Here is a 16,610-nt window from a genome sequence, read left to right on the forward strand (position 1 = left end):
ATATATATATATATATAATGTTTATTTGAAGAAGAACCCTTGACAATAGAAAGCACAAAAGTGAATTAATAAAAATAATGTGTTTAACATTCAAAGTCATTTGAGGATTTGATTATTTTGAGTTCTGTACTATCTGGGACATGAACTACGGTAGGTATTCCTAAGAAAGATAAATATTTACAGATTAATATACTCACTATATTACATTACTATGTTGAATTGAATACATTTTATTAGGACTATTTACACAATAAGAAATTTATCTTTTTTAAATCAACTTAATATTTTTGTTTAGGTTTTAATTATCTCTGTACTGTTTTCTATTCAGAGGTCCATTTTTAATGTTTATCTTTACAATCTGCAGCAGAGTGGAGGGCCGGACTACTTTTGAAATGTGCTGAATTTAGACACTAAAACAGCGGCGGCTGTTAGTTTCAGGTCTGATGAATTACACTGCGGTGCAAAATGATTATATCTGCCTCCTCCCATTATAAGGATAATAATTATCATATATTCTGCATTTTCATGAAGGCAACAGGCTAGTTGTATAGCAGTTGCTACTTTGCTCATATGACAGACACAATCCGTGCTGAACATCATTAAATCAGCTTTGTGTGCACTACAAAGTTTGTGAGTCTTTTTACAAGTGCAAACCAATGTCTTGAAAGGGTTGACATTTTTAAATCTGTTCTGATCAAGCTAGCACTTCTCACCAACTAGTTTCTATGCAAACTATTTGTCCTCACAAAAATAAATGTTCATAACACACAAGTGAAAAGTGTAATTTTCATTTCATTCCTCACCTTGTGAAATTGAAATCCACTTTCAGGTTATCTGTACACACCATGTCAGCACCACAGCTGATCTCAAACCCAATCTGTGGCAGAAAGTTTCATGTTAGACACAATTACATTGAAGGAAATAATTAAATTGTTCTGATTTATGGTGACTCTGGGACATATTGAATTGCAGGGCTCATCAAAAAGAAATAAATAGTTGTAAAATGTAAAGAACATGCTGATCATAAAATAAAGTGGGTTTAAAAATTACACGATGACGGGTTGTTGTTTGAGCCTCCTGGGAGAGACTTGGTCTAAGACTTGTGTTGGAAGGAGAACCATCGAAGGTGAAACTGAGCTCGTTCTGTAGTGGATTGAGAGCATCTTCAGGACAAGACTGTAGAGGAAGATAATATCAATATTAGGGTATGAGAGGGCAGCACAGTTAATAAAACCAGTGTATTTTTGTCATGTTGGAGCTCTATTCTTCACCTTGATAAAGAACTTTACATTGTTGCACTCTGTTACGTTTAAAACAACAGCAACAGATCCAGTTTTGTCTCTTGTATCCTTACTGATGTAAGCTCGGTTGTTTGGAGTCTCACGAGTTGCATCCAGAGTTAAAGTGTAATTAATCTTTGCTTGAACTGAAACAGACGTGTTTGTTTAAAATTACATGTTCATAAAAAGGCTCAAACTTATGAGTGTAAAATGAAGGAACCTGAATCTCTTCCAGACAGTCTTCTCATGGTGAAGCAGATTGTAGCTGTGCCTTTTAGTGGTTTTGCACAGTCTACATTTAGAGTTGGGATTTCTTTTGGGTTGAAGGACACAGTGGTATCCACCATCACTACTGGTCTGGACCTAGAAAATGACACATTTGGGAGAATCACATCATCAGTAATTTGCTTTATGACAAAAAAAAAAAAAAGCAGTTGTAACCAGACTCTAACTTACCTGAGTAAGACAACTGCACCCTTTGAACCCACGGCTAATTCAGGCAGTGTGTCTCCACTCTGATCGTAGGACCACTGACTGATTGACAAACCAAAGAACTTCAATCCTGATTTGACTTCAGAGGCAGCGATTCTCTGTGAAATAGGAAATATCTTGATTAATCAAGACATAAAATACAAAGTTAGGCTGCTGTGAGTTGTTTTTTGTCCTTAAAATGAACCTAAAAACAAAAAACATCAATGAGTTTGTTCACCTGTGAGTAAGTGGGTTTGATTCTTCCACCTGTTTCACCATGAAATATGTAGATAGAGCCTTGGTTGTTGTTCTCCAAAGGAGCTCCAACAGCTAAATCATTCAATGTATCTGCATTTAGATCAGGCAGAACAGCAAGAGAAGACCCAAACCTCCCTTTGTTGGATGGATCTCCTCGTAGTACTGTTAGTTGTGATGGAGAATCAAAGTTACACTCCACATTCTGGTGAAAATGTAAGGATGAGAGGCAATGATGAATTCTTATGTGCAGAGTTATACATATAAATCTATGAAGTGACAATGAGAGTGACTGTCATTTACCAGCCGAGCTAAGGTGCAAACATAAACTCGTCCCTCTCTGTCTTGGTCCTTGTACATGGGAGCAGATATGAGGATCAGATCAGTGAAGCTGTCAGAGTTCACATCCATGGCACAAACTTCTGCCCCAAAATAGCCACCAGTCTGAAATTGTAAAGGCAAAAGAAAAAAAAAACATTTATTAAAAAATTGACAAGGTAAAATGACAGCTAAAACATTTCTTATTAATTTTCATGTTTTTAATGATGTACCATAGTTTTTAAATCTCACCTGTTGTTGAAATGGGTCAATTTGTTGGCGAGGTCTCTCTTGAAAAACAGTGATAACAGCTCCTCTGTGTTTATACCTCGGAGCACCAACAACTGTTAGAGTGTTGGTAAGTGTAGTTTGAGCGACAGCCATGGAATAACCTGAAATGTATTTATCAAACAGTTAGACATCAGTGAAAACGTGTATTTGTTTCATCCTATTTAACCATTTGCAATAATTGTGGGAAAAAATTAACTATGAGAATCAGATTGTTACATAAAATTAATAATCTACGTGTGACTTTTTAGCACTAATTTTCTGTAACTGCAGTTAGGATCAGGGGCAGGGCCACAGGGGCATTGGCTCCTGCTGAAATCTAACTGGCCTCTTGTCATGTCCTGTAACTCATCTTTCGTTTGCCCGAGAGCGAAGATGGTAGATGCAGTTCCATTTCCAAACACTAGTAGTGCTAAATAGTAAAATAGTAAAGTACAGCATGAATAAAGCTTGCAGAAGTTTTCCTCACTTCTTAAGAAATTTGAGCAATCTTGCAGAAAATGTTTTTCAAATAAACTATGACTGGATTTTCTCACATGCTGTGTGTTTGAGAATATTTTATCTATGTATGGTAAGAACACATGGAAAAATTTATAAAGATGTTTTACTGTTCAAACTGTTTATTAATTACATTACATTATTCTATATTACAAGCGTTTAAACATGTGTGACTGATTAAATGTACACACCTTACCAAAACCATGGATTTGTTTACAAGGATATTAAACAAATTCTTAGTCTCTCTATGAAAATTGTGGCCCCTCAAAAATCCTAGATCCATCTCTAGAATAGCAGTAGATTTTTGCTGACACACAACCACTTTATTTCTTTTCAATAAAGTATTCTTACCAACATAGCTGTCAGGTTCAATAGATGTTGGCTCAAATGATCCAGTGTTTCTTGCCTCAGAAACTAAGTATTTCTTGTAGCCTCCTCTCCACTGGTTAGCACCAACAATAGCCATCTGAATTCCCTGTAATGCATTTAAAAAGTTTGTCAAACTGTGTACTTTTCATGTAAAATGTTTTTTTTCAATGAAAATTTGGTAATTTTTTATTGTGTTTGTTTTGTATTTTTACCTCAGTTGTATAAGCTGCTCTGAACCCTTCTTGAGACATTTCCAGTTTCAGTGATTCTCCACTGCTTTGAGATCCTGAAATTTAAAAATAAAAGTAGTAAGGTAGTATTAACTATGATGACTCAAAACTGTGAGAAACAAAAGCAGAGTCTCTCTGGCAATTGAAATGATTTCGGAGTGTTTGCAGCCAAGTGACCAGCAAGTCATGAGACCAGAGCTTCTGCAGGTTGCAAAGTTTATAGAGCATGCCAAAACGTCTACAACATGATTCAAATGGGTTTAAAATGTGTTTATGGTCTGATATGACTCTGATTGAATGCCATTCTTCAACATGTCAACCTAATGCAATACTAACATTAGGTTTCTTAGATTAGCCTTTTAAAACATGAGATAGTTAGAGGGAAAATATTTTTACGTACATGTTCCAACTGAAACAGATGCCATTATGAATCAAACTTCTAACAGTCCATTGCTCAGTGGGACTTGTGATATCAAAAAAATCATTAAAAGGGGACATAAAATGTAAAAACCCACTCTTTTAATGATCCAAGATGGTGTCCTGAACAGTCGCCCTGGTGTTTTTGTGCACTCTGTTTTGTTTGTTTTTGTGTGTCACTAATGTGTCTTCATGCTCCTACACCCGGGAGGAGCATCTAAACATCAGAACAACAACCCCATTGGATATTACACCAGTTTTCCTTGTGCCTGCTGCTGAACTTGTGCACTTTATGGCCAAAAGAGTGAGACGCCACCGAAGAGGAAAGCGAGCTGGCACAATCGTGCGCCTCCGCAAACGGGGAACTCGCACGCCCCTGGAATTTTTCTCTCCAATGTTCGCTCACTTTGCAACAAAATGGATGAGATAGCGCTGCTAATGAGAAGGAATAGCGACTTCTTCTCCTCCTGTGTGCTATGCTTCACGGAGACATGGCTGAACACACGAATCCTGGACACTGCGCTCCAACTCGCAGGATTCCAGCTCCTCAGCGTGGACAGACAGCAAGAACTCTCCAGGGGGAAAACAAAAGGTGGAGGAGTCTGCTTCTACATCAAAAACACCTGGTGCTCCGTCGTGCAAACCGTTCTACTGTCCATGTGAGTTTTCCTCATTCATTCTGGCCACTCTTTACAGTCCACCAAGTGTGAAGGCACATGAGGCTGAGCGAACTCTTGCGGACCAGATTATGAGTGTGGAGCGGTCTTTCCCAGACTCTCCAGTTATAATTTTCTGAAATTTTAATAAAGGGAACCTCAGTCATGAACTACCTAAGTACAGACAGTTTATTGCATGCCCGACCAGAGAGTGGACCACGTTGGATCACTGCTACACTAGAGGTGCTTATTGTGCTGTGCCCCGCACAACCATAGGACTCTCACATCACGGTTCACCTGATTCCCATGTGCAGAGAGACTAAGGTTTGTGAAACCTGTAGTGAGGACATCTAAAAAGTGCACCAGTGAAGCTGTGGAGGAGCTGCGCACGTGTTTGGACACCACGGACTGGGACATGTTCAGGACTTCTACAGCCAGTTTAGATGAGTACACGAACAACGTGACGTCTTATATACATTACTGCAATGACAGCATCATCCCGTCACACACCAGAGTCATTTTCAATATTGACAAACCCTGGTTCACATCCAAACTTGGACAGTTCCGTCAGCAGAAGGAGGCTGCCTTCAAAGAGGGAGACAGAGATAGCTACAGACATGCAAAGTATGGATTTAGCAGGGACGTGTCGAAGGCTAGATCCAGATACAACACACGTCTGGAGCAGCAGTTTTCTGAAAACAATGCTGCCACTGTATGGAGGGGGCTGAAAGAGATCACCAACTACAGGCCCAGAGCAACTCACGCTACAGACAATCTTAAACTTGCTAATGACCTGAATGACTTCTACTCACGCTTTGAAGTCATGGACTCAAAACCCCCCACCCCTCACACCACTCTGAGTTCAGCCAATTTGGATCACACCCATCCCCCCTCTACTCTCAGTCCGGGAGGAGGAGGACGTGAACATGCTGTTCAAGAGACTGAATCCACCTAAGGCTGCAGGTCCAGCCTGCGTGTCTCCCTCCATCCTGAGACACTGTGCTGATGAGCTGGACCCAGTCTTCACAGGTATCTTCAACTCTTCTCTGGAGTCATGTCATGTCCCAGCCTGTTTCAAGTCCTCCATCATTGTCCCTGTTCCCAAGAAGCCACGCATCGCAGGACTCAATGACTACAGGCCTGTGGCTCTCACGCCTGTAGTCATGAAAACCTTTGAACATCTGATTTTATCCTACCCCAAGTCCATCTGCAACCCACTTTTGGACCTTCAGCAGTTTGCCTACAGAGCCAACAGGTCTGTAGATGACACCATAAACCTGGCTCTCCACTTCATCCTGCAGCATCTGGATTCACCAGGAACCTACGCTAGGATCCTGTTTGTGGACTTCAGCTCTGCATTCAACACCATCCTTCCTGCTCTGCTCCAGGACAAGCTCTCTTTGCTTAACGTGCCTGACTCCACCTGCAGGTGGACCACAGATTTCCCGATAGACCGGAGTCAGCTCGTGCGGCTGGAGAAAGTTGTCCCGGACACACAGACTATAAGCACAGGATCTCCACAGGGCTGTGTTCTTTCCCCTCTGCTCTTCTCCCTGTACACTAACTGTTGCTCCTCCAGCCATGACTCCGTAAAACTTATTAAGTTTGCGGACGACACCACCCTCATCGGGATCATCTCGGATGGTGATAAGTCTGCCTACAGGAGGGAGGTGGACCGGCTGGGCACCTGGTGCAGCAGCAACAACCTGGAGCTCAATGCCCAGAAAACAGTGGAGATGATTGTAGACTACAGAAAGGCCACAGCCCCTCTGCCCCCCCTCACCCTTAACAACACCCCCATCACCACTGTAGCCTGATACCGGTTCCTCAGCACCACCATCGCCCAGGACCTCAAGTGGGAGCCGATCATCAGTTCCCTCATCAAGAAGGCCCAGCAGAGGATGTACTTCCTGCGACAGCTGAAGAAAGCTAAGCTGCCGGCCARGCTGATGGTGCGATTCTACACAGCTATCATGGAGTCCATCCTCAGCTCCTCCATCACAGTGTGGTATGCCGGGGCCACTGCCAGGGACAGACACAGACTGCAGCACATTGTGCGCTCTGTAGAGAAGGTGATCGGCTGTAGCCTCCCATCTCTCCATGACCTGTACGTCTCCAGGACTGTGAGGCAAGCAGGTGGGMTCACAGCTGACCCTTCTCACCCTGCAGCCTGTTCATACCACTCCCCTCAGGCCGAAGGTTTCGGCCCATTCGGACCAGAACATCCTGCCATAAGAACAGTTTCTTCCACTCTGCCGTCAGACTCTTGAACATTTAGAACATATGACTCTATAACTCTGCCTTGGCCACTTTATTACTGGTTTCTTAAGCTGCACAACTCTGACTAGATTGTTTTTCTGGTCACTTTTATCATTGGATCTAACTGCACTACTCCAAATATATTGTCTGCTCTGATTGCTGTATTGAACTGGTGTACATATGTTTTATACATTTTTCCTTTATCCTTTGTTTTGTTTTCCTTCATTTGTTATATTTGATACCTACTGCACCTTTACACCGAAGCAAATTCCTAGTCTGTGAATCCAGTTCATTGACAATGGCAATAAAACTGATTCTGACTCTTTTAGCTATTAAGTTAATTGTGTTGTGTACTTGGAGTCTCTAGGAGCGTAGAAAAGTTGAACTTAGTCTCTCCCAGTGCTGCGTAGATATCTTTATATTATGTTTGGGTTATATATTTCAATCTGTTCATTTTTCTCTATTTTATCACTATATTTGTGATGGAAATAAGGTCAAGCCTCAACAACTACAACTTAGTCGTTTTCATTTTCTTTCATTTTCAAGTTATCCCTTGTCGACATATTTTAAATAATTAAAAAGTTTATGCACCTTTATATGGTCATAAACCCCTCTATCAATTTAGAATGGGCCGATCTGGAAGCTGGGGTGTGTGTATGTGAAGCGCCTCGTTTGGAAAAAAAAACAAAAAAACAGTATCAAAATTAGTCGTTCACATTTCAAAAAAAGGTTGAAAAGCGGGCTCGTGGAGTTGTAATAAGGAGAAGTTCAGACCAAAGCATTGCTGTTCCATTTTATACTACATATCTACAGGGGTTAGACAATGAAACAGAAACACCTGGTTTTAGCCCGTACAAACCCCATTCAGACAGCTTCCTCTTGTGTCCACAGTTAATCCTGTTGGATGTGGTTCGTCCTTCTTGGTGGTATGCTGACATTTCCCTGGATACCGTGGCTCTTGATACATCACAAAGATTTGCTGTCTTGGTCACAGATGCGCCAGTAAGACGTGCACCAACAATTTGTCCTCTTTATGTCACCCATAATTTTGTGTGTATTGCAATATTTTGAGCAAAACTGTGCTCTTACCTGCTAATTGAACCTTCACACTCTGCCCTTACTGGTGCAATGTGCAAATAATGAAGACCGGCCACCAGGCTGGTCCAATTTAGCCATGAAACCTCCCACACTAAAATGACAGGTGTTTCAGTTTCATTGTCTAACCTCTCTATAAACCTACTGAATGATTAAAGTGTGAAAAAGAAGGATTTAAAAGCATGTCTCTTTTAACTAAAACAAAAAACAGTGAGTTACCTTCAATGGAAAATATTTTTTCTTGCAAATTATTTTGTATTTTTTCAAGAGCCTCAAAATTCTGAACTTGAAACACAAAGTCTTTGGAGGGTTCAGATGCAATCAGTTCCAGCTCCCGCCTTGCCTTATCCTTTTTAAATGCATTTCCCACCTAGAGAGATAAATAAAATCTGTGTAAGGTGATAAACATCAGTACTTTTGTAAAAACAAGAGCAATAGTTGCTTATGGTTGCTAATGTTGTTGCTAATACTGTCTTCATTCAGAGCGTGTTAATGACTTTCAGATATTCATTTTTTCATTATCATAAAGCATTTTAATTTTGTTTAGTGTATACAAACAAAATTACAATATGTTTCCTAAATGCACACACAAATTGCTTCTGTGGTCTATTTCTGTATTTATTTGCTGGACTGCTCATTATGCATATAGTCACCTACCCCAATAGAAAATCGAACAATGTTTTTATCATTTGCTGATTGTATGACTTCTGGTAAGTTATTTCCGTCATGAGATTCTCCGTCTGTAATAACTAATAAAATCTTCTTCGCATTTGACCTGGATCCTGCATTCTGTGAGAAGACATCATTCCTGTAAAAAAATAAAACAAAATAAAGTTGTTTTTTACTTATACTATACATTTGTTTTTGTATTTTACTATACTATATATACAGCACTTTTAAGAAATGCAGCATAAAATGTGTACCAATTCATAGAAAATATAGATTTTTATGATACTAATAGAACTTTAAATTTTAGCTACCACAATCATTGTACACTTTTGCTCATTTTTAGTTGAATTGACTTTATTAACATTGTCAAAAATTACTATATTTTTAATTTAACTAAAATGATGTTGCTGGTAGTGTGTGAACTAATTCTAATGACGTAATACTGCTAAATTTTGTGCCCATTTACCATGGAAATCATAGACTGATTATTACTAATTTTTCACTATTTCATTATTTTTTCTTTTTTTTTTCTTTTGTTTCAGGGTAAAAAGTGGGTGCTAACTCCAGTTTTAACCTTTCTCAGGGTAAAAAGGATATTTAAAATACCACATTTAAACCTTCTATTGAGGTTTAATATTTAATATATTTATGGGACTATATTATATAATAATCAAATTAGCATGTCATATTGCAATATACTGATTACAGAGATACTTACACAACAATTTTGATGGCTGCAGCTGTCATTGTCCCTCCTCCTAGTTGATATATATTATTAATATCAAATTTCCACCCAGTGGTGGAAAATGTATTAAACTTATAATGAATTACAATTCTTGATGAGAACTGGATGATGGCAAACTACAGGAAAAAAACAAAAAATATTGAAACCATGAAGTTGACATTTATAATGCAATTTAAGATTTAAAGATGGATGGATTTTTACCCTTGTATCTTTTCCCTGGAATGCGCCGATTAGATTTTTCACAAAAGTCCTCATGTTCTGAAATTCATTTGGTTTTACACTGCCTGAGCCATCTAGCAGAATGGCAATGTCAGCTTGGGTTTGACATTCTGTTAAAAAGAAAAAAAAGTTTAAAATAAAGATCCACATCTGGTCAGTCGTCATTAGTTCTGTCTGTCATTGCCTCAAAGTGTCAGTTTCTTTTTCACAATACAAGTAAGGCTTTACTAAAATTTTTACACATTTATTTTTAAATGTTATGTGAGAAATAGTGCAACAATGTGTTGACCCTGCTCTAAAACTTCAGTGTTTACCTTCAGTAGAAGATGAGTAAGACTTTCCAAATTTATTATTCTTATCTATTTCAATGCACAAACCGTTGTACATGGTGATAGATTTACAGTCCTTGGGAATGGTTGGTCCACATGCCTGAAGAAAGGATAATTTTAGTAATACGTTCCAACAAATTCAAGTAAAGACAACTGAACTTTTTCAATGCCTTTTTTAAAGATGCTTCACTTTTCATAATTCATACAAGGAACTTACTCTGAACATGAGAATGGTTTAATAGTTTTTGTTTTCTTTTCTTAGGATTACCATTTCCTGGATGACTGAGAGTCTAGATCAACATTTTCTTTTCAGATTACATGTTTAAGGCAACATTTTTAAAATAGTTGTCATTAACCTCTCACCAAAGTGTACTCTGTTATAGGATCAGCTGTCATTGCCAAACCAAGGGACATGTTGACTGCAGCGTTTTGTTCTGAGGAAAAATTAAACATTTCTTAAAACACTTGTCCAAGTTTTGGGAAAACACACTAAGCCTACAGTATATCATCACACAGTTTTGTTCATTGCATTTTTTTTGACATCAGGAATGAGTGTAAAATACTGTAGATTTTGGGGTCACCCTTTGGCGTATTTTAAAAGTTGGAAAATATGAGGACTGAAACTGACAATTAGAAATAAAAGCAGAAATATAAAAATAGCCCAATAAATAAATCCATAAATACATTTAAAATGCACATTTTAATCTAAATAAGAACTTTACCTTATTTTTTATCATCTAATTTGTACACTGAAAAAAAACAAACTTTTGGGTGTAGTGACATTTATTTAATTATTCTTTGAAATTTTACAAAAAAAATTAAAATCTCTAAACTACTAGAATTTACTAAATAAACAATACACATTACATTATATATCAATATTACTGTACAAAAAGTAAATGCTAATATTATTTTACCAGTAACATTTAAGTGCTTTTTCTGGACAGAACCTAAACATGAATATATTAAGTAACTTCTAGTCTTCTGAGCTAAAACTGAGGGCGCAGGCGCACACAAAGGCTGCTGCTCCTCATTCCCTTGCTTCACTTTTCAAAGAGAGGACAAGACATGGTCAAAATAAAACATAAGTTGTCTGGTTTCTTTTGCTTGAATACATTTGTTGGTGTGCAATAGTTTGATGAAGGGCTGCAACAACGAATCGATAAAATCGTTAAAAATCGATTATTAAAAGCATTGGCAACAAATTTCATTATCGATTCGTTGTGTCACGGGATTTATGCATCTCTCGCCGTGTCGCAGAGCCGATTACGTCACCCGCACAGCATTGTCAATGCTGGCTGACCTAAATAAAGTTTAGGAAGAAAGAAAATGCTCTACCTGTAAAGAGCCGCCCTCTCTGACTCTCGAGTGAAAAGCAGAGACTACGAACTTTAAGCCAGTTTTTAAAAGGTGTTGTTAGGCCAAGTAGATCTTAAGATATGATAAAAAGTATTTGCTAAATTTATTCTTTTTAAAAGACGTCCGATTAGATGCGCGCCGCGTCGCGAGGAGGTAGTGCGTGCGGGGGAGGATGGAGACCTAAATCCACCGTTTCGTCCTCCTCTCGGGCCAAAAATATAAACTCTCCAGTTTTTTCTGACTGAGGCCCAAAGTTATTTGTTGAGCAGCAAAATGGTTCAGGACGAAGGGAAAAAAGTATATAAAAAAGACGCGATCGAGCAGCAGGTCTGCAGACTGCTTCAGAACCGGTTTCTGGGTCAGAACAATGTTTTAGTCAAACAGAACCAACAAGAACGAAACAAAAAGTAAAGAATTAGAGAAAAAAATAAATGTTAAATGTAAATAAATTCTAATTATAATAAATCAATAATAGTTTTAAATCTAAAAATGATATTTTATTATTTTAATCTATTTTTCTCATTCAGCAACCTATTAAATTTCTGTTATTTTTCATGTAGGAGAAATACACATTTTTTCAGTCAGTATTTAATACAGCTGGCAAAATAAATTGTTAAAACATGTATTATGTGCTTCTGTTTTTTAATTCAGGAGATTATAAAAAATCCTTCATTTTATGGGAAGACCCTCTTGATTCAAGAGAAAACTCTGTTTTTTAAATGGCTGCTAATTAATTAATTGTTAATCAATCTATAAGATAAATCAACTTCAGATTAATTCATTATCAATAACTTGCATCCTTAAGGAGTTAACTTAATTTATATCTACTCATATTCATGTAATTAAGCGTTTTAATCATTTGGCCAATTAATCGATTRATTGAAAAAATAATCAACCGATTAATCGATTATTAAAATAATCGTTAGTTGCAGCCCTAGTTTGATGGCATAATGTAGGTGATGTTTAGTTGTCAGGGAACAGGGAATGCATATTGTAGCATTCTGCTGTGTTTGGCTGTTTGTCATGTGACTGCAGTGGAGGAYTGTGGGTAGGATTCATGTTTGTTGTTAAATCATTTTAGGGAATTGGTTAACATTGTTCTTTCAGCAATTAGTCTGTTGTGTTCCTCTAATTTGTGTGTTCGTTATTTGTTAACTTGTGTCAAACCGTTCAGCAGAAGTAACCATAAGTGAGAGTGGTAGGCCTAGTCCTTAATAAGACCTGTGAGTTTCACTTTGTCTGTGTTGTTCATGAAGAAGAATCCAATAAAGGTTCTTCAAAACCACCACCTGGTGGTGAAGTCTTTTTTTTTTTTGAAGAAAAAAGAACAAAGTGAGATGCATTGAGAAAGAGTGAAAAAGAGATTAGAAGATATGTAAAATATATGTTGAGAAAACACAAGACAGCACACCGKACTTCTCGGCTCCACACCTACAAAACAAAGATAGCAAAACCACAGCAACAAAAATGCATAACTATGTAATTAAAATGATTTAAGCCTTGCTGAAAACCATACCCATTTACGTATATAAATATATACACAAACATACCCCTACCTTCATATCCAAACACTTTCATATACATACTTACATACAAATACATACATACACACATACATACTCATACATATACATGCCCATATACATACATACACACATACATACACATATGCACATATCCTTCCGTCAGTGCCCGAATAGAAAACCCAGGATGTAAACACCTGTTTGTGTGCAGTTGTGAGCATGCATGGATCTGTCCCGTGGAATGTTTCAAAGTGAGTGTGGGGGGACCACAGACGCGACCCGCAAAGCCGGAGGCCGACATAAGGGAGACCAGTGCCAAAGACCCCGAGAGGGACCCCAAGCACGCAGGCCCTAGGGACACCCGCGCCGGAAGGGGCGCCCACCCACTCCCCAAAGAGGACCACCGGAGAGAACCGGAAGAGCCCCACCAGCGACCACATACAGCAACCCCCGGGGCCAGCAGTGGCGAACTCACAGGCCCCGCCGGTACCCACCGCGCCAGAGTGGATCCAGGCACCGACACAGAGGCCTGGGCCCCCAGGCCGCACTCCCCCAGGCCAAGGCCCGATAGGGCCAGGGGGAACCCAGCCCCRCCGGGCAGCCACCGGGCCGAGCCGGCACAYGCCCAAGCACCCAGCCCCGGACAACGAGAGCCTCCAGCGCGCCGACGGGTAAATACACTACCCACCAGAGGACAGCATGGTCAGGGGAGTAGTGGGCCCTCAAATGAACCCGAAGAAGAAGGGGCCGCCCAATTCCCAGCCTGACATAAATACAAGCATATCCCAGCCTGACATAAATACAAGCAAACTGGTGGTGAAGTCTTGAACTACAACAAGAGCTACACCTCTCTCTGTAGCTGTGAGGTGTCATGCTACAATATTATGCTTGACGCATGTGCGCTGTTATAAAGAACTTGTGAGATTTACTAGAAAGATCTGCGTAACTATTTGCACTAATGTTTGTTAAGTAAATTTAAATGATGCAAATTCATGTAATATTTACTCATCATCATCTAGTAAAAGTTATTAAGAATATAGTTAACGATATGTCAACAAATCAGGCAAATTTTACTTAATTTGATCAAGTATATGTTACAAGGTTTAAGTGAGCAAATTAAGTAAAATACATTGTGCATTTCTGCCTCGATATGCAACTAAGGTGGGCGGCACATTTCGGGTCAACTTCTCTATTATTAGTCAACAAACAGGAAGACCATGTGCAGATAGATTGCCTCAGTTAAGCTTAAAGTTTAGTTTAAAACAAAGGCAAGGAGGAAAACACTTACCTGTGCCTTTGTTTTAAACTAAAACTTTAAACTAATAGTAATAAGAGAAGCTAACCCAAAAAGGGTCACCCACCCTTTTTGCATAATGAGGCAGAAATGCATAAGGCAAAGTAAAAACAGGAGACAGATAAATCTAAAATCAGCACAGGGGATTTAAGACTTGTGTGTCTGGGGGGACATATTAAATATTTAAATATTTCTGCTTTTATTTCTAATCATGACAGTTTCAGTCCTTCTAGCAAAAAGGAAGTTGTGGCAGGAAGAACAAATTAGGAACCATTTTTGTTTTACATTTTTATTTTACAAGCCCTGAAAAAAAATTGCAACTTTAAATTTTGAGGCCTCTTAGCAACATTTTTTTTTTTTGCTTTAACGTACTGTTTATACGCTAAAATAAGAAAGAAAAAAACATTTCATTTACTAAGTAGGTAAATAAATGGTTCTTACCTGGAAGAGTCAGATCGGTGCATGTTTCAGTGGTGCACCGGAATATTTTCCCCTTTCGATCCTTTGCATATGGTTCAAGTGGGGCGCTGATTAGCAAACTTAGAAAAAAAAATTAAAAACATCAGAACCAGTCAAACATTTTGACAAAGCAGGCAGTACAGACTTTAATTCCTTTATCTAGGAAACATTTTCAAACAGTTTCTAACTTTGTTTCCAAAAACACACACTGAACAAAAGTTCAAGCTGAGTTTAAAAAGCAGAAGTTATTTGGCAAAACATGATTGGACTCACTCTGCTTTTCTCTGCACCACCTGGTAGCCAAAACCTGCAGCAGAATTGCTGAGGGACTTCCAAGCCACAGGATCAATGTTAAAACAAAGGGCAGCTTTAAATACTGAGGAATGAAGAGGAAAAATACACACAGTTGGCTGAATTTGAATAATTTCTTTGATTACTGCTAATAAAATATCATCCGTAATATCAATTTCTAACTGTCGTCATGTTTTCTGGATGCTGCTTTTGAGTTTTTGGTGAATTAAAAGCTGCAAAATAAATTTTTTTCTCACAAGGTGGCGCAAAAGACAAACTTTTTTATTTCATAGCACAGCATAAATATACTTCAAAAATCAACTTGTGAATTTAGTTTTTCAGTTATTGTTGTTTGATACTTTTAATGATTTTTCTTTCAGTCAATATTTAAAAAAAACTCTCCATGGTCAAAATACGAAACATGAACGCAGCCATAAGCTTTCACTTTCTGAAGCTTCACTTAGATATTAGCAATTCTTGTACATTTCAAAGTGGAAAAAAGATTTCAAATGATTTTTAAAGCTCAATAATGTATTTTGCAGATATTTGTCTCGCTCAGACAACTGTTTGTTGCAAGAGATGGACAAATTCATTAGTGGTGTGTGATCTGTTGGTCACATCCACCTCAATGTGAACAAGAACCACAAAGATAATTTGGTTTTGTGAGATTTTCTTGTCACTATTGAGCTCACTGTTAGAAATGAATGCCACTGTGTGTCTGGCAACAAAGTGTGTTGCTCCAGAAATAGTGTGTAAAATATAATGTAGGACCTATGCCTAAATAAATTATAAACGATTCAGAACAAAAATAAAGAAGCATAATTTTTCTTACCTGACCAGAAAAATGTCACAAAAATTATCCAGTCCATTATGTTTTTCCCATAGAAAGTGTGATATCCTCTCCGGCCAAACAAATTTATGAACTGAAAACTGCAGAAGACCACTACGTCCCCTTTTTGAGACTGTCAAGCGGTCGGTGATGAAGGAAGAATGTAGAAATCACAAAAGAACTGCTAAAAGCTAATATAGGAACACAATTGTAGGAGGAGTTAAGATACTGGTTCTTTTCATTTTGAAACTAAACCTTTTTTGGTCTTGGGACAAGCACACAGGATGGAGCAAAACCAGTTGCTCCCCACTTAAATAAAAAAATGGGGTGTTTTGAAATATCTAAGGGTCAAACTGATGACATGCAAACATAAAACAACAGCACATTTTACATCTGCCAGTATGTAGAGGGTATCACTGTTTGCTCAGGAAGAAACACCCACCAAGCAGCATGTTTTGTGTCAAACATTGACAACTATGCTTTAAAACCTGTACACGTTTAACTGCAGAAACATAAGCTGAAATGATAAGGGGTAATGTGATCATTATTCTTTCCTCAAGAGAAAAAGTGTGGTTCCTCTTTGTCACACTGTTGTTGGGTGTTGTTTCTTGACACGTCTGATGGTGAACAGGAAACTATTGTAAAAGACCTAGACGCAAAACATAAACCTAATCGGTCATTTGTCGCTCTCACTCATTTGGCTTGATCAAACCATTTTTTTAATAAAGAAAAATAAAATTATATATATATGTATATA

At 38.3% G+C, this 16,610-nt stretch overlaps 1 protein-coding gene across 1 annotated transcript in view; it reads right to left on the reverse strand.

The window, feature by feature from the left end:
- LOC106521369 (integrin alpha-M) overlaps positions 1–16,554 on the reverse strand; it is a gene marked incomplete in the record, with an annotated part of 28,197 nt that extends 11,643 nt beyond the window's left edge. The window contains 19 exon segments of the mRNA XM_014013907.1: positions 804–877; positions 1,051–1,176; positions 1,272–1,426; positions 1,501–1,643; positions 1,737–1,870; positions 1,990–2,211; positions 2,310–2,450; positions 2,577–2,716; positions 3,462–3,585; positions 3,692–3,765; positions 8,356–8,506; positions 8,794–8,944; positions 9,524–9,666; positions 9,752–9,879; positions 10,084–10,198; positions 10,462–10,532; positions 14,716–14,813; positions 15,007–15,109; positions 15,857–16,554. Of these exon segments, the coding sequence (XP_013869361.1) occupies positions 804–877; positions 1,051–1,176; positions 1,272–1,426; positions 1,501–1,643; positions 1,737–1,870; positions 1,990–2,211; positions 2,310–2,450; positions 2,577–2,716; positions 3,462–3,585; positions 3,692–3,765; positions 8,356–8,506; positions 8,794–8,944; positions 9,524–9,666; positions 9,752–9,879; positions 10,084–10,198; positions 10,462–10,532; positions 14,716–14,813; positions 15,007–15,109; positions 15,857–15,893 (2,330 nt within the window).
- Between the last annotated feature and the right edge of the window lie 56 nt (positions 16,555–16,610).

This window comes from Austrofundulus limnaeus, unplaced genomic scaffold, assembly GCF_001266775.1.
Source record: "Austrofundulus limnaeus strain Quisiro unplaced genomic scaffold, Austrofundulus_limnaeus-1.0 Scaffold108, whole genome shotgun sequence".
Taxonomy (NCBI): Eukaryota; Metazoa; Chordata; class Actinopteri; order Cyprinodontiformes; family Rivulidae; genus Austrofundulus; species Austrofundulus limnaeus.